The sequence below is a fragment of the Eschrichtius robustus genome, chromosome 14 (assembly GCF_028021215.1).
Source record: "Eschrichtius robustus isolate mEscRob2 chromosome 14, mEscRob2.pri, whole genome shotgun sequence".
NCBI classification, from domain to species: Eukaryota; Metazoa; Chordata; class Mammalia; order Artiodactyla; family Eschrichtiidae; genus Eschrichtius; species Eschrichtius robustus.
The window spans coordinates 39,022,867-39,046,879 of record NC_090837.1 but is presented as its reverse complement, the minus strand read 5'-3'; the positions used below and the strand labels follow the sequence as shown (position 1 = coordinate 39,046,879).

General features: G+C 38.2%; 1 protein-coding gene across 1 annotated transcript in view; it reads left to right on the top strand.

Moving 5' to 3' along the window:
* ABHD3 (abhydrolase domain containing 3, phospholipase) overlaps nt 1-5,522 on the top strand; it is a 44,224-nt gene extending 38,702 nt beyond the window's left edge. Inside the window, exon 9 of the mRNA XM_068562963.1 lies at nt 5,255-5,522. Coding sequence (XP_068419064.1) covers nt 5,255-5,388 — 134 coding nt within the window. The 3' untranslated portion in view covers nt 5,389-5,522. The remainder of the gene's footprint in view (nt 1-5,254) is intronic.
* Nucleotides 5,523-24,013: the final 18,491 nt, after the last annotated feature.

Here is a 24,013-nt window from a genome sequence, read left to right as displayed (position 1 = left end):
TTGTAGTGGAGGCAAGCAAGGGAGAGGGGATTGGTAGTGGTTGTTGGGCTATCCAGGCAATAGTGTTATCTTCTATACCATTCAACATCTTTTAAAAAAAAATTTTTATTATTTATTTATTTATTTTCTTACTTACTTATTTATGGCTCTGTTGGGTCTTCACTGCTGCGCGCGGGCTTTCTCTAGTTACAGCGAGCGGGGGCTACTCTTCATTGCGGTGCACAGGCTTCTCATTGCAGTGGCTTCTCTTGTTGCAGAGCATGGGCTCTAGGCGCCAGGGCTTCAGCAGTTGTGGCTCGCGGGCTCTAGAGCGCAGGCTCAGTAGTTGTAGCACACGGGCTTAGTTGCTCCGCGGCATGTGGGATCTTCCCAGACTGGGGCTCAAACCCATGTCCCCTGAATTGGCAGGCAGATTTTTAACCACTGTACCACCAGAGAAGTCCCTCGACATCTTTTCCCTCCTTTTTTTTTTACTATTTCCACCATTTATAAAATATGTATATTTTTGCCCAGGTATCACATTAAGAGAACCATGTAATAAAAGCATATTCACACAAAATTGTTTACTAAAAATGCCATCTTTTGGAGAGTTCCTGATTATGTACTTGTAGACTCCCATGTAACTGTGTCTAGAACAACAGCACTGATAATGCCAGTGATTTTTTGCCCATTCAGCATATATTCTGACTCAACAGTGATAATAACTTTCAGTTGGCATGGTTCGGGTGGGGCTTATCCTGCCTTTCAGAGTTATCGTGAAGATTTTAAACAAATTATGTCAGGAAGACTGTCTACCCATTGGCCATTGTCAGATTTCGGTAGGTAGCCCCTGACCTCCCTCTACACACAAAAATTAATTTCAGCTAGATTAATGAGATAAACACTTGTTAAATTCATAAAAGTACTAATGAAAATATGGTAAGTTATTTTCATAATTTTAGAATGGAGAAGTCCTTCTTAAGCAAAATATAAAAATGAGAAGCCGTAAAGAACAAAAGTGACAGATATATTCATGTAAAGATTAAAAAAAAACTTCAGTTCTACAAAATTACCATAACCAAAATTAAAATACAAATGACAGAAAAAATATTGATATTTTCAATATATAAAAGGCTAATATATCAAATAGCTAAAGAACCCCTAAAAACTGGTAATGAAATATCTGATAAAAAAATGGTCAAAGGATATACAAGAGACTCACAGAATAATAGCAAGTTTATAAAAAGGTGAACAATCTCACTATTAATTTAGGAAATGCAAAATTTGAAAACAAAGATATTTGTGACCATCAAATTGTGAGTTTAATAACATACAGGATTAGTAATACACAATGTTGGTGATAGTGTGGGGAAATAGTTACTCAAATTGTTGGTGGGAATGTAAACTAGCAATTATTTTTTGGAAGGCAAAAAATTTTGACAGTTAAAATACAAGAGCAACCATATTTAGCAATTCCATTTTGAAGAATCTATCCTATAGAAAATCTAGCAAGGGTGTGTAAAGATATAGGTTTGTTGCAGCTTTGGACATTCAGGATGACAACTTATTTAGTAGGGGAATGGATAAATTATGACACATTCACAAGATAGAGCCACCAAAAATAATGAGGTAGCCCTTTATGTACTGATTTATAAAGATATTTCTGATAGGTTATTTAATGAAAAACAATTTATTCATATATATAGGATCTCATTAGTATAAACAAAAATAAAATATAGCTCTACATGCATGCGATAGTGTGTGTGTGTTAGTTACAATGAAATGAGCATTTTCATGTGTTGATGTGGAGGGTCAACTATTCTTCCCAGCAGTTCCTCCACACACTAATAAGCTCTGAGAAAGAAGGGCTGTGTTTTAATTATTTCTACATCCCAAGCACTTAGCATATTGCCTGGAACAGAGCAGGTCCTTAGTCAAGATTAGCTGAATAATAGTGGTTTGTATAAGAATGAAAATACTACCTTGCAAGCCGGTTCCCTGATTTGAAAAGTTAATTTTAAGTATATCCTGGAATTTTTTCTAAAACTGTCTCCTCAGTTTCTCTAGGTTATTATCATTAAACATTTATTCAAAGCCTCACAGAGCATTGTTTTCGAAATAGTGGTACAAACGGATACAATGGCTTTCTTTTCCTTCTTTCCTTTTTGACAGTGTCCTATACATTTTTTTATATCTTGAACCCAGTGCAAACACATACGTTTTGTTACAGACCCTACCCAGTCGGTCCCTAACAAGGGACCTTCTGCATGGCCTCTTTTGAGCCAACAGCAGAAATAAGAGACACAGATGTAGAGAACAAACGTATGGCCACCAAGGGGGGAAAGTGGCGGGGGAGGGGGGGTGAATTGGGAGATTGGGATTGACATATATATACACTAATATGTATAAAATAGGTAATAAGAACCTGCTGTATAAAAAATAAATAAAATAAAATTCAAAAATTAAAAAAACAATAAAAACCAAGACCGAGTTTGGTTCAGTTGGCTTCAGGAGCAAAGAAAAGTTTTAGTCTTTGATCAAAGAGCCGAGAGACACAGGCTACCACCCTAGAGCACCCACTCTCCCCCATACCCGTCGGCCTGGCTGCTTTGTAGGTATCTGGTCAGCGGGGAGTGGGTGGAGTTCTCCTGGGGCCAGCGCAGCTGTGCTGCTCACGCTCCAGATTGCAGCGTCGGGCGCAGCACCTCTGTACACGGCCGGCCACCGCCGTCTTGGATTGAGGTGCACACGCAGCACCTCTGTACATAGCCTCCTGAGGTGAGGAATCAGCGCAGCCACTTCACAGGAGGAACCCTGGTCTGAAGGGCTGGGTGCAGAGGCCTCTAGGGGCGAGGCCTCTGCACCCAGCAAGTGAAACTAGACTAAGTGCAAAGGAAAATAAACAAAAAAAGGTTAGACTTTATTACCCAGCTTCTATTTTTATTTCCAGGGCATTGTTAATGGACTCTGCTGCTGAGTTTTATAGAACAATCTTTACTCTTACTCTGTGCAGTATTCATAGTGCAATATACTCTCATATTTTGTAGCCCATCCTGTTCTAGTCTGGTCTAGTTTAATTTTCAACTATCCCATTTTCCTTTTTTATATTTATTTATTTTAAAATAAATTTATTTTATTTATTTATTTTTGGCTGTGTTGGGTTGCTGCACGCGGGCTTTCTCTAGTTGCGGTGAGCAAGGGCTACTCTTCGTTGTGGTGGCTTCTCTTGTTGCCGAGCACGGGCTCTAGGCGCACGGGCTTCAGTGGTTGCCTCACGCGGGCTTAGTTGCTCCGCGCCATGTGGGATCTTCCTGGACCAGGGCTCGAACCCGTGTCCCCTGAATTGGCAGGCAGATTCTTAACCACTGTGCCACCAGGGAAGCCCCCCCATTTTCCTTTTTTAAATGAAAGTGGGAAAATGAAAAATTCTCGTTAATTCTTAAATCTGGGCCATGGGTATACGGGACTCATTGCATTATTCTACATTTTGTGCATCGAATTTTCTTACTGCTTTTTAAAAATTACTCTAAATATGCACCTTTGAGACCCTCTAATGGGTTGCAACGTAGTTTGAAAAACACTGGAATTCTAGAAGTTACTAGAATTTAAAAGAAAGAAGTCACTATTGTCTGTGGCAGTTGTCGCACTTAGTTGTAATAGCTTCTTTACTTCTCCGCTTTCCCCCAGCAGACTGCGAGCACAGTGAGAACAAGAAACATATTTTCTTTGCTCTTCATCTTATCCCCTGGGGCCAGCACGGTGTCTGCCTCATATTAGGTTTATTATTAATTAATGATACCAAATGCTTAATAATACTTGAACCTTAGGCCCTGATGGAAGGGTACATCTTACATACAAATCAGGAGTGGGGAGAGGAATGGTTTTTGCAGTCTCACTCCAAATCAGAACATCTGTTAAAGCAGCATCTGTTTCCCCTACAGACTTCAGTGTCAAATGAAGTAATGGTAATTTTTAAAAGAAATCTCACTGTTGCTCTGAACCTAACCAAGTGCTGGCCACAAGGTAAACACTCAGCTTCTTAGAACTTAATTTGGAGTCAATGAGGACAATTTGCAAGGTCAGGTAATAAAGAATACTTAGGAAATACGCCATTTTAACTCTAGTTCTCACTTAAAAGGCAGTCTTTTGGTCCTAACCTTTTCTACAAACAGGCCAACATGTAGAAGCTGGTGTTTCTTGTCCTATGATATAATGTTGATGTCAGTATTGATACCTAATGCAGTAAAAATTGCGGTATATAATTGATTTTATTGTTTTTCTTTTAAATTTTATTTCTAAGCAAAGAGATAGATATATATTCAAGGCCTTGTGATGATAAAAAATGTTTTCGCTTTTGTCATATGCACTTCCAAGCTGTGAATTATTCAACTGTGCTATTTATCCCTATTCTGAAACTAAGAGACACTTTTTCTGGCTCTAGCCTTCAACCACCTAAATGTGGGAATTACTTTGAAAAAAGTAAATGGCAAGAATCTGACAAGACTAATTTACCTCACTGAATATCTCTTTTAAATAAAGATAATAACCTGGATCAAATAAGAAAGACTTCACTGTCATTTAAGACCATGACTCAGTATTAACTTATTACAGGACAACTGTATGTTTGTGCCTTCTATAAAGGGTTGTCTTCCCCCGGAGTTAGATACTGGTACCCAAATTTTGCAAGCAGTACAATAATCATATCTACTCCATCTATACTTCCAGTTTGCTGTTGATTACCAAGGACTCAGTACCAGCTGGATATGAATAGACAGGCTGTCAGCATATTAACAGGTCTGAATAACAACAAAAGAGCATTATTCTCTTTTAAACTGTCAACTTACTAATTGGTTTCTGCAAATTTTAAATATCCCATTTATCTGCTTTACTCTACCTATGGGCAGACAGTTTCAGATTTTTTTCTCTATTTTTCCAGGCTCAAAACGGAGCATGCATAGTGCTTAATTCCTGGACTGATTATGGTTTTTTTCTTCTAATGCCATATGGAAGTGTTCCAGTATGGCCTTCGAAACCTCTAGGTTTTCTTACCAGAGTTAAAGGGACCCTTTGAAAAATATGATGTAGAATAAACTAGTATGTGTTTTCATAATATATATTCTAGAATGTATGAATAGGTATTATAGATATGATATATAGATATCAATATATAAAGTAAAAATGCCTAATAGTTTCCATATTTACCTAGAGCTCTTTATAGTCATTAATCATAGTTCCTAGTATTTTTAAGATAACTTCTTGGTCCCACATGCCACAGAGCAGCTGGGCCTGTGCGCCACAACTACTGAGCCTGCGCTCTACAGCCTGCAAGCCACAGCAAAGCCCGCGCGCCTAAAGCCCATGCTCTGCAACGAGAAGTCACTGCAACGAGAAGCCTGTGCACCGCAATGAAGAGTAGTCCCTGTTCACCACTAGAGAAAGCCCACGAGCAGCAACGAAGACCCAATGCAGCCAAAAATAAATAAATAAAATAAATTTATTAAAAAAAAAAGATCATTTCTTGGCAAAGAAATTTGGACTTGAATTCAGAGCATCTGAGATTGATTCTTGGCTCTGCTACTAATTCACCATGTGACCTGAAGGAAATCATTTATCCTGTCCAGGGTTTGGTTTCTTCATCTATAAAATGCAGATGGTTAAAAAAAATGCAGATGGTAATATCAATGTTACAGAGGTATTATGAGGATTATAAAGAGATAACATGTAGGTGAAAACGCTTTGTGAACTATTAAATAAAGTGCTATGGAAATGTAATACCTGGCTATGAAAAGATGTTTACTATTATAAACCAAATCAAAATCAAATGACATTTTATTACTAACGTAGGTTTCTCTATCAAAAACACATTGGCTTTAGGGTAGGGGAAAAAATTACCTGTTGATCTGTATGGTGATGTTAACCTTGATCCCCTGGATGAGGTGATGCCAGCCAGGATTCACCCAGTAAAGTTACTAATTTTCCCTTTGTGATTATGTAATACTCTGGGATGGGGCAGAGGGGGGCTACTTTGAGACTATGCAAATATCCTGTTTCTGTTTAAACTTCTTCCCACTCATTGGTGGATCTTATTTTGCCTGTAGCAAGATACTACTGCGTTCTGATAGTTTTTTTCTATTTCTCACAATCCTTCTGTGTTTATAATTGCAATTCTTCTGAAGAAAGTGCTGTCACTTCTCTCCCCGACCCACCCCATTTCTTTGTTTGGTTATTGACATCAGTATGGACTCATGAATATTTGTGTTTTCTTTGGGCTACAATTAAATATCAATACTATCCTTATTTTATTGTTCAAGTTGTTTCAGTTTGGGAGTTCTGGATGGTTTCTATGTCCCTTTGATATGCTTTTTTTTTTTTTTTAAGCATGCTGGCACCACCAGATGCTCTAGTCTCATCTTTATTTTCCCTACTCCAGCCCTGGAATGAGTTAGCTCTCCAAGGAGTCCTGATTCCTTTTATTAAAGAATAGCATTTAAAAACCAAGATCTGGATGATACATATGCTCATTGTTACTGGGGTCCTACTGCTTACAGCCCTTTTCAATAGAGGTAGGAAAAAATTATATGTAAGTATAATGCATGCACATGTCTATATTTATCTATATTTATAAATAAACGAGTCCATACTTACACCTCTGACTCCAATTTAGCGACAATGAATTCCCTTTCCTTATTTGTAATTTATTTCTCCAAGTGAGAAACCTGGCTTGTTGTCTACAATATATTTACTTATTTATTGAACAATACAAATAAAAGTAAAGTCGTTTCAGAATTTCTAACCTACACCCCTGTGAGAAACAAATTTACTAACTTGAGTACTTAACTCCTTTCAGTGTGGTTATGTGACTCATTTGTAATACACTTAGATTATTCATTTGTCAGTATCTGTATTCCACCCTTCTTGCCACATCCTGGTGGGTTTTTAAAATTTATATAGAGTGTATTCTTTGTGGTGAACAGGTTTATGGGTTTTAACAAATGCATAAATTGTGCATCCACTTAGCACAGTTCCCTATACAAACTTTCTATCACCTGCCTAAATCCCCTATGATACGCATTAATAGAAACCAATTCTCTCCATTCCCACAGACCCTGGCAACCACCGACCTGCTTTCCTCCCTATAGTTTTTTGCCTTTTCCAGAGTGTTATGTAAGTGAAATCATGCAGTATATAAGTCTTTTAGGTCTGGCTTCTTTCTCTTAGCAAAATGCATTTAAAATTCATCTAGGGATTTCCCTGGTGGCGCAGTGGTTAAGAATCCGCCTGCCAATGAGGGGGACATGGGTTCGAGCCCTGATCTGGGAAGATCCCACATGCTGCAGAGCAACTAAGCCCATGTGCCACAACTACTGAGCCTGTGCTCTAGAGCCCTTGAGCCACAACTACTGAGCCTGCGTGCCTAGAGCCCATGCTCCACAACAAGAGAAGCCCACGCACCGCAACGAAGAGCAGTCCCCACTTGCTGCAACTAGAGAACTTCGTTGCATGCAACGAAGACCCAACACAGCCAAAAATAAAAATAAATAAATTAAAAATAAATAAAATTCATCTATACTGTGATTCAGTAGTTCACTCCTTTTTATTTCTGAATAGTAGTCCATCCTAAGGAGGTACCACACTTTGTTCATCCATTTATAACACTTGTTTTACAAACTGGATTGTTTTCAATTCTTGGTGACTATGACGAAAGCTACTATACACATTCGCATACAGATTTTTCTGTGAACATAAGTTTTCATTTCTTTTGAGTAGATACTTAGGAGTGGGATTGCTGGGTAATATGGTAGGTGTATGTTTAACTGTATAAGAAACTGGCCAACTATTTTCCAAAGTGGCCATACCATGTGCATTCCCACAGGAATTTATGAGAGTTCCAGTTGCTCCACATCCTCACAGCATTTGGTATTCCTACTTTTTCTTTTTTTTTCAATTTTTTTACATTTTAATAGGTTTTAAACAGATAAATATTAAAACTAAATGTCAGTTCAAGATATTCAAACTATGTAGATGTGTGCATTTTGCCATTACCTCAAAATGTATCAGAGAAAAATGTGAAAATATTAAGAAATATCAGAAACTGAGAGGTAGAGAAAGGTATGAGAATAGGTAACTTAAGATAGTTATTTTTATACTCTTTTTTTTTCTTTCATTTTTCTTATTCAAGCTGCTAGAAAGATTAAATGGTATCTTTGTAATTAAATGATAGGCAGAAGTCACTCTGCATAAAAAGATGAGAAAATTGAGTCTGATTTTGACAACTGATGGATTTAAGTCCCCAAAGAGGTAAAAAGACAGTGTGATTCGGAGCAAAGATGCAGGATTTGGCCAAAGAAAGAAGGGGAGGGGGCACCTTTTTCACTGTAAAGAGAGAGACAGAGAGGAAAGAACCAGTAACAGAGCATATTTTTCTCTCTTCCAAAACCTTCTCTACTTCAATAAAGCTAATCCAAGGGTCCTCCTTTCCCTTCCTATTTCTTTAAAAGCTCCCAACCCTCTAAAACTTTTTTATTGATATGTCCAGTCTCATACTACTCACGAAGATACAATATAAGCAATCATTCTAATTTAATATACATTTATTGAGTTTCAGATTTGTACAGAATATACTAAAATTAGGCTGTGATGGATACTGAGAACCACAATAATGGTGAAGTCAGAAACATGTACTTTTCCATTTTACAAGGTAGATTTTGATAAATATTATAGCAGATATACAAAGTGCTTTGGGGATACAGGAGAAAATATAATTATCACGGGAGTAAGGATTAAGAAGGGCTTCACAGAGAAGGTAATATTTAAAGGAGATGTTAAAGGAATGATAATACTTTTTGATGTGTACAGATGGAAGCAAAGGATTCCTAAAGGAATGTATAAAATAAGTTACAGAAAAGACAGAGAAAGCAAATTAAAGACAACGCCGTTTAAATCATTTTATTCTCCCAGCTGTTGCAATTAAATAACTGTTCATCCAGCTTGACTTTTGGAGAGGGGATGTTTCAGTCTCAACCTCATGTCTCAGTGACCTCTGAGCAACTTCCTACAGCTTCTTTGTACAAAGAAGGAGGGTAGTATAATGAAATTCTAGCTCCTCAGAGTAACAGGGGAGGATGTATACTTTTGGAGAACCCTGAGCACAGGACTTAGCAAATCTCTCTAGAGGCAGAAATTCATTCGTTGTCTTGTCTCATTAGTTCCCTATCTGTCCTTCCTCTTAGTCAATTGCTAAAAACAAAAACCCTAAAAAGGTGGATATCAGACACAAAACAAACATAACCAGAGCAAATTTTAAATGCCAATTGAAAATTAATGCGTATCTCTTCCCACTTTTATTTTTTTCCCGCTTTTAATTTTAAGCCATGTAAGCAGAAAGAAGACAAAAACTAGTTGTAGGCATGAGTTGATATTGTAGTTATGTTTACTGTACTAGTAGTTAACTGTTCCATTGGCTATCTGCAGTCATGGTTTGCATCAGCACTATTACTGGAGAAAACCAATCACCAGGAAGTTATAGCAGAGCAAAAGCATTCTTTAATTCATAAATGCATAAATATATTTTTTAGGTTTATTATGTTACAAATCATGTCTTTAGCCCAAATTAAACAGAATATTTCGAACCTATGCATTTGCTTGAATCAAAGGCAAACCACTGAACAAAAGGGAGTTAGGTCTTGACTGAAATGCTAGAATATTTTGCAGTTATCTATTTTAAGCCACCTACAAGCCATCTGGCAAAAGGAGCTGAAAAGCCTAGCTTTTAGAAAGCCCCTTCCCTATCCCCAAATCTTAAGCTGAAAGCATTATGAAGTGATGTTAAATAATTTACAATTTTAATTCATACTTAGGTTTTTTTTTTTTTCCTTCTACAGACTTTCCACTCCATTTTTCCTTAACTCTATTTAAGGCATGGCTCTTGTGAGAGAATCCAACTGCTTATTTAAATCCCAGTTCTACACAGACAAAAACAACAGTGCTTACCTATTGTATATGTCACTAATTGTGAAATATTTCCCCCATGTTGCACTGACTGTTTGGGAATGGGGTAGAGACCAGTGGGAGGTGAACTATTATGGTTCTAAAGTTCCTGCCTCCATCCTCAAAATCCTCCAAAGAAAGCTCAGAGTAACTGACTTACAGCCTCCTCTGGTTAGCAGATATTTGGTCCTGTCTGAAACATCCATAAGATATTTGGTCCAAACCAAAAGGTCCTTGAAATCTGCTCCTGTTCAAAAAGTGCATGAGCAGATTTCATCTATGCCAAATGGTTTTGGACAAGACCAAACATCAGCACCTTTTGGCATGGACCAAGTATCTTACGGATGTTTTGGACAGGACCAAATGTCCTGCAAAGCCTACCCCAAGAGTAAAAAGGTTAAAATTCTGTTCAGAATCCAAAATAGCTCACTCAACGGTGAGAGCTGGGTTAAACAGCCGTAACATTCACCAGCCATTTTCAGGAGCTAGTTGTTTTGGAGTGGGGTCACACGATTCTACAGTTCCTAAAAACACTCCATCATGGCCAAATATGCAGAAAAACGGGCCATCAATTAATTACTGGAATCAATCTATTAGAATTGCATATTATTTGTTTCTGAATAGTATAATAGTGTTGAAAACAAATCCCAAAATTGGAATGGGAAGCCAGATAGAAGATCTGCCCCTTTTAACTTACGAGCTGTGAGACCTAGGAAAAGACATTTAACCCCTCTGAAGTTTAGTTCTGTCATCTAAAAATGTGCATAATATGCCATGCTATCACTGAATTGTTATGAGCATCAAATTTAAATCAAATACACAAAAATGTTTAACCAGAAAATTAAAAATTGCTAAAATGTAAGATATTAGGTGCCATTACTGTAGCTTAAGTACTAATACTCCAAAAATTAATATTTATTAGCCGTGCTTTCTGAGGGCCAGTTAAAGAAAGGAATTTATAGTAACTACTTTTTTTTTTTGGCCATGATGTATGGCTTGTGGGATCTCAGTTCCCTGACCGGGAATCGAACCCTGGCCATGGCAGTGAAAGCGCCAAGTCCTAACCATTGGACCACCAGGGAATTCCCTAAGACTCCCCTTTTCAATCACTGTGTTACACTGCTTAAGAAGCTGTGAAGAACACAGCAATGCAAAAGAATTGAATGCCACCTATGAAAAATTAAAGACAAAAAATTAAACTTGAAGCAGGTGAACTTCAATCAAACTTCCAGTTTCCCGGAAATTCAGGGGACAAAGAAACATGTTAAAAGACCAAATGGGGTGCAATTAGCAAAAGGAAGAAGTCTGGAAACTTTACAAATTGCAAGGAAAAAAAACCAAAATGGAGTAAGAAAACAAATCAACTGCAAAAATATCATTTATAAGACTTTTGTTTTTTTTTTTGGCCATGCCGCACAGCTTGTGGGACCTTAGTTCCCCAACCAGAGATCAAACCTGTACCCTTGGCGGTGAAAGCGCAGAGTCCTAACCACTGGACCACCACGGAATTCCCTATAATTTCAGAAATTTGAACACTGCCTGGATATTTGACAGTATTGTTGTGCATGAGAATGATACTGTGGTTATATTTTTAAAAACAGCCCTGAAACATTTATAGGTGAAATATCTCAGATCTGCTTGAAAATAATCCAGTGGGTCATGGTGGGGGGTAAGGGTGGGGAGATGGGTGGCAGTACAGATGAAACAAGTTTGACCATAAGTTGACAACTGTTGAAGGTGGGTAGTAACTATATGAGAGTTCAATGTACCATTCTATTTTGCATGTTTGAAAGGTCAAACAGAATGAAAGTGGCATACAATTCCACTAGGGCAAACTTATTCTAAGATGAATATAATCAATCACCATCTACCAAACCACTTCAAAATCCTACTAAGTAGTCAGTACAGCATATTCACTGCAAACTATTAATCAAGTAGATACTGAACACACCCCTCGTTTTTACAGGTGCCTCACTCCTTAATGCAATGGGGGGGATGCATTGTCACAACCAACTTGCTCTGCTATAAACTCATATGCTGTTTATCACATATATTGTATAAAGACTTGTCAAATCCCATTTTAAACCTCTAATAATGTGTAGAATTGTTACCTTGATGATTCATCCAGTCTTACTAAGTTAGCTGAACAAATCAGGAGTAGTATTGTAGCACAGGGGCTAAGTGGTCTCTTCCATTAGAAACTCTATCCCTTAGGAATGACATTTGGCAACAGGTAATAGAAAAAGCAACTTACTATGGTTTATTTTAAAGGGATATTTTTTTTCTTGCAGAACAAAAGTTCAGAGGAAGACAGTTGCTGGCATTGGTTTAACACCTTAAGAATGTCAGAGTAGGGACTTCCCTGGTGGCGCAGTGGTTAAGAATCCGCTTGCCAATGCAGGGGACATGGGTTCAATCCCTGGTCTGGGAAGATGCCACGTGCCACGGAGCAACTAAGCCCGTGTGCCACAACTACGGAGCCTGCACTCTAGAGCTCGCGAGCCACAACTACTGAGCCTGTGTGCCACAACTACTGAAGCCCATGCGCCTAGAGCCCATGCTCCGCAAAGAAGAGTATCCCCTGCCCGCTGCAACTAGAGAAAGCCCGCGTGCAGCAACAAAGACCCAACGCAGCCAAACATAAATAAATTAAAAAACAAAAAAAGAATGTCAGGGTCTAGGTCTCTAGTGGACTTTTCCTCATTGTAAAAACAGCTGCTACAGCTCCAGTTAGCCCATCTGTGTTCCAGGGAAGAAGGTGGGAGGGATAAAGAATAAAAGACCCAAGTCAGATGAGTCTGTTCTTTTTTATTTGAAAATAGTAGCTTTTCCAGAATCCCTCTGAGATTTCCATTTACATATCATTAATCAGAACTAGGTCAAAGGGTTCCTGAGAAGCACAAAGTGGGAAAATAAAGCTTTTAAAGCTTGACACATTTCTACCCCCACGCCCCCAAAACTAGGTTCTCTTGGTAAGAGCAGAGAATAGATATTGGGTTGGTGACTAACCATGTATGCTTACCGAACCCATTTAAACAGAGGTCTCCAACATTTCAGATTTTTTATTTTCTGGCTCATGGTTGACCTCAATCCATCTTTAAATAAAGGAGGGATAGACAGACAGGTAGATGTATGTATGCCTGTATGTCACAAATATGCATCAGGAATTTGTGACCAAACTCATTTATTAGGATCCTATTTGCACCTTTATTGTGAGGTTTTGGGGTTTCAAAAGTGCCTATTAACCTCATCTCTGGGTTTTGAATGAAATTGAGAAACAGGTGGGGTCAGATTACCTGCTTTATTAGTGGTAAAGCTAGATCAAAGAACATAACTTGGGTTGGAAGATAAAATGATTCTTCCCCCAAGGCACACTTTAGAACAAGTTTATGGGAGTAACTGGATACACAGAACGCTCTTAGTCTGTGGAACACACACAGAGGAGGAAGCCAGAGTGGAGGACCTCCATACCTGCCTTTTACAGGATGCCCCTGGGGAATGTCAACAAAATACAGACTCCCTTGGGGATTAGGTAAACAAAATGACCAAGCCTCTTCCACCCTCAACATTTTATGGACTCTGTTCTATTTTATGTGCTCACACAGGAATATGGAGAGAGGAAGAGACATGTCACCCCTACATGAGAGATAATTTTTAGGTTTTCATTTTCATGGATATTCCCTGAGAGCTGTCATTTTATGAGAACATTTAATAAAGGTTGGAAGCCTATTATAAAAGTATGATTAGGAAACTCAAGCACATTAGTTCTAACTGAAAGATAATCCACAATAAATCTGAAGTAAGTAATAGTCCAAAAAGGTCTTGGTTTAAATAAACATGCTTCTTCTTGAAGTACATGTTCTTAGCAGAATATTTGGTTTTTCTAAGTTGGGTGCCAACAAAAACATATACACATGGACTATCAATGTTACACCAAAAAAGTGTAAATATACACAGAAGACACACTCTGAAAGGGAAGACTGCAGTTCAGTGAGTGGGAGAAAAACTAGATTAGAGGTGAAGGTGACTAGTGGTAAGGAGTAAATACGAAAGAGGGAAGGAGATGATTAAGACAGATGTAAAGCACTGCTCTTGTGATGGTTAATTTTATGTGTCAACTTGATTGGGTTACAGTGCCCAAATATTTGGTTTAACATTACTTCCGGGTGTGTCTGTGAAGATGTTTCTGGATGAGATTAGCATCTGAGTTGGTAGACTGAGTAAAGCACATTGCCCTGCCCAGTTTGGGTGGGCAGCATCGAATCTGTTGAAGGCCTGAATAGAAAAAAGCAGAGAAAGACAGTTTGCTCTGTGTGCCAGACTGATTGATCTGGACACTGGTCTTCTGCCCTCAGACTGGAACTTACACCATCAGCTCCCCCAGTTCTCAGGACTTGGACTTACACCATTGATTCTCAGGTCTTCAGGCTCAGACTGGAACTTTCTTGGGTCTCCAGCTTGCAGAGGGCTGATTGCCTCTGGTCTTCTCAGGCTTTATAATTGTGTGAGCCAATTCATTATAATAAATCTCTTTGTATATGTAAATATCTTTTAGTGGTTCTGTTTCTTTAGAGAACACTGACTAATACAGTTCCCCAAGAAAGTTTATTGGTTTCCTTTCACTTACCAGTGCATTAAGATGCATATTAGCCAAATCCCTCAGATGATGTACACTATTTCCAGCAAGGGGAAACAAAAAGCAATTCTCAAAAGCTTTATATACGCACAGTTAAGGGGAAATACCCAATAAAAACAAATGCCAGGCCCTTGGCTCAAATCTTAAAACTGCAGAATGGAACACAGATTCAGATTGCACAAGCTGTAGATCAGTCTGTGATTTAGAGGCTCTTAACTGGGCAAAAGGTAGCAGCCAAGTGAACATTAACCTGTCCATGGATCAAAACACAAAGAAAACTGACGCTCCAGTCTTGGAAATTCTTGTCACTTACCTTTCCATATTTTATTTTGGCTTCTAGAATGAAACTATTCCTTGTTGTGGAAATGCTGATTTTTTCAGATGCATCAAATCAACTGGAGAGGTTCCCGAGAGTGAAAGGCTCAGAGATACCCCTGTCCTCAAATGGCCAGTTCTGCCACCATGAAGGCTGTTTATAATAAAGACAGGGGAGTTCCCTGGTGGCCTAGTGGTTAGGATTCTGGGCTTTCACTGCCGTGGCCTGGGTTCAGTCCCTGGTCCGGGAACTGAGAGCCCGCAAGTTGTGAGGTGAGGTGAAGCCAAAAAAAATAAAATAAAATAAAAAATTAAATTAAATTAAAAAGAAAAAAAAAGACAGGACAATCTGGGTCTAAGCTGCCTAGCAATTCCCATCGTCCAGGACCTACTTCTCCTCTGAAGCCAGTAGACAAAGGCAATTATTATGAGATCATGGCAGTGATTTAGGACAAGAGCTGATTGGGAGGTTATGTTTTCAGAAGCAAACAGCTTGTTGGAATGCTATTCCAGTCATCAAGATATTAGATGGCTTCTCAACTCCTCTCCCAGGGACAGGCTGATCTAGTGTGGTGTGCTCTTACTAGTAGTCCTGGGGGAGACATAGGTAAAAATCTAATTGATGGAACCTCCCTGGTGGCACAGTGGATAGGACTCCACGCTCCCAGTGCAGGGGGCCCGGGTTCCATCACTTGTCAGGGAACTGGATCCCACATGCATGCCGCAACTGGGAGCTCGCATGCCGCAACTGAGGAGGCCATGTGCCGCAATTAAGGAGGCTGCCTGCCACAACTAAGACCCCACTCAACCAAGTATATAAATAATAATAATAATAAATCTAATTGACATTTCACTTTCCCGAGCCTCACTTTATACAGGTGGAAATGCCGTCTTGGTTATAGTGATTTTAATATGTCAGTTTTAAATGTAGCAATACTCTTGGAGAAAAAAAATTGCCATTCAAACTCAGAACGTACAGTGTTTACTTTGGCACAACATGGATATCGCATCTCCTATCGTTATGGCAACACAGGACATGGGTAACAACATCCAAATGTTGGATAATAATTAATTGTTGGTAAAGATGTGGAAAATGGAACCCTTATACCTTTTATACGTTGTTGGTGGGAATGTCAAACGGTATAGCCACTTTGGAAAACAGTCTAGCAGTTCCTCAAAGTGTTAAACATAGTTACCATATGATCCAGTAGTTCCATTCCTAGGCATATACACAAGAGAAATTAAAAACATATGTTTATCGAAACTTGTACAGAAATGTTCATAGCAGTATTACCCACAATAGCCCAAAATGGAAATAACCCAAATGTCCATCAACTGATGAATGGATAAATAGAAAGTGGTACATCCATACCATGGGATATTATTCAGCAATAAAAATGATTGAGGTACTGACACATGCTACAACTTGGATGAACCTTGAAAACACTATGCTAAGTCAGTCAGTTTCAAAGGATCATACATTATGATTCCATTTATATGAAATATCTAGACAAGGCAAATTTATAGACAGAAAGTAGATTAGCGGTTGGCTAGGGTTATAGGGGAACAGGGGGAGACTGAAGGTTGATGCCTAAGGGGGATGGGATATCTTTCTTGCAGTAATGAAACCTAAAATTGATTGTGGTGATGGATGCACAACTCTGTAAATATACTAACAGCCACTGAACTGTACACTTTAAATGGGTAAATTGTATGATATGTAAATTACATCTCAATAAAGCTGGGTTATTTTAATCCAAATGTCAGTAAAAATTCAAGCATATTCAAAGACTTAAAAATGAAATTTCAGAAAAAATAAGGTTTAAAATCTGGGGAAAGTTACAATAAAGTTACTTAGAATTAGCTATTCTAGTACATTAACTTGAACTATAAAATATCTTCCAACACTGACATAGATATAATTCTCTATACCAAGTCAACTAATTTAGTTATCAATTACAAGTTATCTCGAGGTATTCACTAGAAAGAAGTACTATTTAAAGGTCTACATCCTATGGGTCTTTATTGTCATTCTCTCATGTATCCTCAGTGTCTATTCTCAAATGGCCAGTTTCCCCACATTCTTCAGGGATGTGATTTCCAATATTTAACAAAAAATAACCATATTCAAAACAACTTCCAAATACTATATAGGAAAACTCTGTTGTCATTCTGTGCTTCAACAGACATGTTAATATAGACCTAGGTACACTTACAACTTTACTAAAGTGAAAGGTATGACCATATGCTTCTCTGTTGCTGAAACAGGCAGCAAGAGGTAGCAAGGTGTGTAAACTGTAGAGGCATTAAGAGGATGAGAATATAGGTGGTCCCTGGACAGTTGACCTCGAGGAAATTTGGTCCAGAAGTCAAGAACTGAGAGCTGGCCAGAAAGACCTTGTGAACCACTTAGAGTTATTGGTTTCCACTCCCATCACTCTAACTCCCAGGACCTGCATCAACAAACTCCCAAATCTACCTCCAATTCTGCAGCTTCATCCTGTCAGGACCATATCAAAAGAGGTCTAATTTACCAATCCACATGTAAACAATGAGGTGGTTATACTTCAAGCCAGAACAGAGAGAAAAGAGCTGAAGAGAGTAGGGAGATGTTCAGGGTGTGCAATACCAGTGTAAAAGGGCAGTTTGTCAAAATTTCAGAAATGTTGTGAGCTGTTTAACAGAACGGCAATGGTTAAATTTCCAAGGTAGGAAGTCAGCAAATGCCACAAATTGTTAAACATTTACCAACACATCACAGGCTGACAGTGGACGGGCATCTGAAATTTTCATAACAAGCTTTAACTTTTATCACCCAAACATAGTTACAGCAAATGTCCACCTCTTGTGCCCAAAATCATCAATGTCATTTTCAGAGACAGTGTAGCTGAATATTTATTTTCCTTTAGCCAAATTTTCAAGCAGTTTAAAAAATTATATAACATTTTATATTAAAAAATGCACAGAAATAGTAAGCTGAACGATATGAAATCAATGTTTTTGTAGGTCAAGACAAACATCAGCAATTTCATATGGTTCAACCTAAGTATACCCATCTGCCAGCTTGAGAAACAGAACATTACCCAGTTAAAACTCATGCATCCCCATCTGCTATCACACTCCCCCCCTTCCTTCCATCCCTCAGAAGTGACTGCTCTCCTGAATTTATCATTCTTGCACACATCTCTAAACTTTAGCCACGTCAGCATCCCTAAATACAGTTTACATCTTCCTTATTTATATAGTATTTACATAGAATAACATTATGTATTCTGCTACTTGCATTATTTGCTCAATATTGTCTGACTCATCCATGTTGACACATGCAGCTCTAGTTCATTTTCAGTGATGCAGTTTACTATATACATAAACAATTTACTCAACTCTTTTCCTGTTGGACATTTAGATAGTTAGGATTTACTTATTTATTTTTTACTATTATAAAAATATTGCCTATAGCTGCTTTGAGCAGAGTTGAATAGTTGAGACAGAGACCATATGGCCCATAAAGCCTACAACATTCACTACCTGGTCCTCTACAGAAAAAGTTTGGTGACTCCAGGTTTATCCTTTAGGTGATTTAACCATTCCTCTAATTTTGGACAGACAGGGTTGTTTTCCTTTGTAATTAAGAAATATAATGAGCATGCTGTCAACGTTTTTCCCTTGGACTCTCAAATGGAATCCTGCATCAAAGTACAGAAAAAAATTTAAGACTTCTGACATATCTTAATCCGCTTAAAGTTTTTCAATTTAGATTCCCATTAACCTATTCCAAATGGTCTTCTACCTTCATAGCAATAAGCACTATTAAAAAATTACTTGATAAACCAAAAATGAAATCTGGCTGAAAACTGCATGAGTATCAAGATAATTTCCTTTGATTTTAATATTTTACAATGTTTGGTATCTAGTAAGGTTAAGTTCTCCCACACCTTTCTAATTCCTTTCTAGAAAGATAATGAATCTCCTACAGCCTATTCCTTCTTCAGAATGAACATTGGAACCAATTTACCATATAAAAACACAGGGTTCTTAGAGACTTGCATCTAAATTCTAGCTCTGCTGCTTACTAACTCAGACTTTAGGCAGTTATCTAACCTCTCTGGGCACAAGTTTTCTTTCTGCTACAGAGCTGCTCCAAGGGTTAAAAGAAATAACATGTAGGGGACTTCCCTGGTGGTCCAGTGGTAAAGAATCCACCTTCCAATGCAGGGGCCGAGGGTTCAATCCCTGGGTTCCCACATGCCACAGGGCAGCTAAGCCCGTGCACTGCAACTACTGAGCTCACACAGCTTCAACTAGAGAGCTTGCATGCTGCAAACTACAGAGCCCACGCGCCCTGGAGCCTGTGCACCACAACTATAGAAAACCCGCATGCCACAATTAGAGAGAAGCCCGCGCACTGCAACAAAGAGCCCACGTGCCGCGACAAAAGATCCCGCACGCCTCAATGAAAATCCCATGTGCTGCAACTAAGACCCGATGCAGCCAAAAAATTAAAAAATAAATAAATAAAAGTTTTTAAAAGGTGAGTTATTAAAAAAAAAAAGAAATAACATGTAAAGGGCTTATTAGCACAGAACCTGGCAGAGTTAAGTACCCAAATATTTGTCAAATGGGAGGAATAGTTATTGTCCATTAAAAAAACCCTTTTGGCAATTTCATTAAATCTATAAATTAATCAGAAAAACTGGGCACAGAATAAGCATTAAGTATGTATTAGTTGACATACTGTCAGTAAAGAAGTTACTTAAAAATTCACCAAGGTAATTGCACTAAACCTATAAATTGGAGAGAATTTCTATCTTTACACTGGTCAGTCTTCCTACACTGGAATATGGTACTATTTTTTACTTCATGGCTCAGGAATTTTTAAAAAGCTAGAACTGATTTTTGCCACTGTTCCTCAAGCACTCAAAGAGGAGAAAATTACAAAGTTCTAGAAAACATGGAAAATCTTTACTCTCCTTGCAGATTCACAATGCATATTATCCTTTAAAGACAAAGTAGAGTATGGCTCTACTTAAGAGCCATATGAATCACACCATAATTTCTGTAGTTCACCAAATCTAAGACATCAATTTTTGGATGCACTTGTTATTGTATGTACTACTAACAAAGAAAAAAGCTTGATGATTTAAGTTTGATACCAAATCTAAATTTATACCATTTAAGATGCATCTCAATTTCAGAGATATTAAAATATATTTAAAAAATCCATCTTAGAATAGGTGAAATTGTTAGAATTCAAATAGTGGGATAAGATATCCCTCACTATAGTAACAAAATACACAAAATACTTCAGAATAACCTTACCAAAATATGTTAAGTACGGTCAATCATCATTAATCATTCTGTACTCGGGAAGTCACTTCCTTGCTAAAATTTATTTGTAACTCCAAAATCAGTACTAATGGTGCTTCCATGGTCATGCATGGACCATGCATGCTTTAGAGCAGCAAAAAAACGCTACCTGATGTGCCACCTGGTTGCTCCAGGCTGAGGCTGAATAAAGTGACAGTGCCTTTTGTTTCTGGTCTCATACGGTAAACAAACATCCTTCATGGTCAATTTAGTGCCACAGTTTTTTGGTACTTTTGTGCTTTTTGGTGGTGAGTTTGTTTAAAATGGCCCCCAAGCATAGTGCTATCTAGTATCCATAAAGCAAGAATGCTGTGATGTGCCATTTGGAAAAAATACATGTCTTAGAAAAACTCTGTTCAGGCATACATTACAGTGCTGTAGACTGTGAATTCAATGTAAATGAAACAATATATACTAAATAAGGTGTTTTTAAACAGAAAACACACATAAAACGAGGTTATGCATTGATGAGTTGATGAAAATGCCGTGACCAGAGACTCATACACAGAGAACCTGTGTTCCTCCTAGGAGCAATGGTTCACTATTCACTAATTCAGGGTTCACAGCAACTTTATAGAACCTAACTACCGTCAATAGCAAGAATCTACTGCATTTGACATCTAGAGCTTTTGCTATTATTCTTTTGTAAACTGAATCTCATGTTATATACTGACCTTACTCAAAATATAGGAAATACACAGAACTTTAAAACTTTTACTGAGAAGAAAGGCTGGTTCAGATAAATGGAATACTACCATGTTCCTGCAGAGAAAACAGTAATACTGCAAAATTTCTCTTCCTTCTCAAAAGTATACCTCTTATTTTGTGGATTCACAAAAATTTTCACATTAAATAAAGACCAATATCAGATATATTCTTTGGTTGTTTTAATTGGAATGTCTCTAGAAATGTCTGCTGTTGGTTTAAGATAGAAAATTCTTCCTTAACATGAAGAGGAAAGTCCATTTTAGGTTTTCAGGAATGAGTGTTGTGTTATTAAATGCTATTCTGATATCTATTATAGAAGATTGTGTGTATTTTGACTGCTGAACATAATACATTTCAAAATACTAAGCCATCCTTGCTTAACCAACCTAATTATAGATTAAAACATGTTGTGAAATACAATTTCTCTATTATTTCACTTAGTTTTCTGTTTAAACTCACAATAACTTTCTTTAAACAAATCCCCAAATTTCACAAATAAAATCTTAAGCTTTAAAAGATATCAGACTGGGAATTCCCCGGTGGTCCAGTGGTTAGGACTTTGTGCTTTCACTGCTGAGGGCCTGGGTTCGATCCCAGGGTTGGGGAACTAATATCCCACAAGCTGAGTGGCACAGCCAGAAAAAAACAAACAAACAAAAAACCCCCCAAAACATAAAAACAGAAGGCATTACTGCTTCTTGTAATACCACACACATGGTGAAGCCTCCCCTGCAAAACCAGAGGGAACAAGACAATAAGGAAAGTTCTGCTGTCCAACTGGCCAGCTTCACAGCAAACCCAATTACTTCAAACAGGAAGAGACGTGGCCCTACATCTGGACAGGAAGGTGATGCCTACTTTGCTATCCAGCAAGAAGAAAACGGCTCTTTTCCCAAGGGCAGCCCAGCCAATCAGAAACTGTAGTCACCCAACCAATGAGAAGCCTCTTCCTGCAAAGGACTCTGCTTATTATTGCCCCTCCCAAGGTCCCCACCCACATGCCCTATAAAAGCAAGCTCCCCTTCCTGGTTCTCTGGATTTGCCTATGGCCTGCCATAGTTTGTATATGCCAAATTGCAATTCTTCTGGCTATTCTCAAATAAATTCACTTTTGCTGATAAAATAACTATTATTAAAGCTGAAAAACTCAATCTAGTACCCACTAGGGTTTAGCCTTACATTTAAACAGTGTTACTAGACTGGTTTCACACTACAAACTTATAGACGTTAAAATTCACAAAGTAAGACACAGTTAAGGGACTCCCCTGGCGGTCCAGTGGTTAGGACTCTGCGCCCCCACTGCAGAGGGTACAGGTTCCACCTGTCATCTGAGAACTAAGACCCCGAGGCACGCTTAAAAATCCTTTGTTATTGGCATTCGACTTAAAATCAATATGAGCCTCCACTGCTTTTAAAACAGACAAGATAATACAAAGTATTCTTTATCAGAGTATTCACAATTTGCAATTACGTATCAATGTATATCTGTTTCCCTTTTAGCCTATAAGCTCCAGGAGGGCAGGAGTCAACTTATGTTTGTTTACTCACTACTTGTGCTTTTCTGTTTGTCCCCTTCAAATCTCTCCACCTTGATGCATCACTGTGTTCCCTTGCCTTCTGCTTGCGTTCAATTAATAGGAGTACCAACAAAGGATGGAAAAGAATGAGATACACATATACACATACCACACACAAATGCTCTCGCCATCTCAATTACATTAACTTCCCTACAAGGCCTAAACTTCCTTTTTTGATAACAGTCTTTGCAGAACATTTCCTTCTCATTAAACAAACAAACCCACATACATGATTATATGAAAACACAGATCTAGTTCAATCCTCAGTTAGGTTTTTTTCCTTAGTATATAAACAAACAGTAGTAAGCTTTGTAAGAAACCATATACTGAGAAGTATTTTTCCTCTAAATCTAACCAATTAAAACAATTTTTAAAAAAATCCTTATTAATGACCAGAAAGAATCCAGTTTTTGGCAAAGAAGTCTTCTTCCTTTTGTTCTTAAAGGACTACTTGTAAAAAGTATTTGGTTAAGAATCCGCCTGCCAATGCAGGGGACATGGGTTCGATCCCTGGTCCAGGAAGATCCCACATGCCGCGGAGCAACCAAGTCCGTGCGCCACAACTACTGAGCCTGCGCTCTAGAGCCCGCAAGCCACAACTACTGAAGCCCACGCACCCTAGAGCCCGTGCTCTGCAACGAGAAGCCACTGCAATGATAAGTCCATGCACCACAATGAAGAGTAGCCCCCGCTCACCACAACTAGAGAAAGCCTGCGTGCAGCAACGAAGACCCAACGCAGCCAAAAATAAAATTAAAAAAAAAAAACAAACAAACACCCCCCCCCAAACTATATTCTATTAAGAACCTATTAAAAAAGTAAAACAGGGACTTCCCTGGGTCCAGTGGTTAAGATGCCTCAATTCAAATGCAGGGGGCATGGGTTCAATCCCTAGTCAGGGAACTAGGAGCCCACATGCCCTGCGGTGCGGCCAAAAAAAAGTAAAATAAAACCAAAAAAACCATTAACAATGACAACAAAAGCAATGACTCCTTAATTTAGAAGATGATCATCACCATTTACTAAGAACCTAAGTCTCCATGGACTAAAACTCAGGAAAGGAGAATCAATTTTATACCTCATTCCATAGGACTTTAGTTTCTTAAGTACCAAAAAGAACTTTTTTCACTTGTAGGAAGGTTCCACAGAATGGAGTCAAGGTAAAACAATAAAACGCATAGTCAGGGTGGGAGGGAGGGAGACGCAAGAGGGAAGAGATATGGGAACATATGTATATGTATAACTGATTCACTCTGTTATAAAGCAGAAACTAACACACCATTGTAAAGCTATTATACTCCAATAAAGATGTTAAAAAAACAAAACAAAAAAAAAAAACGCATAGTCAGTGCATGTGATATAAAAAGGTGTATATTCTACATATATTCATAAAAGAAATATTTTAGTTCAAAAAATTAAAAGCCTGATCTAAGATTGGAATTAT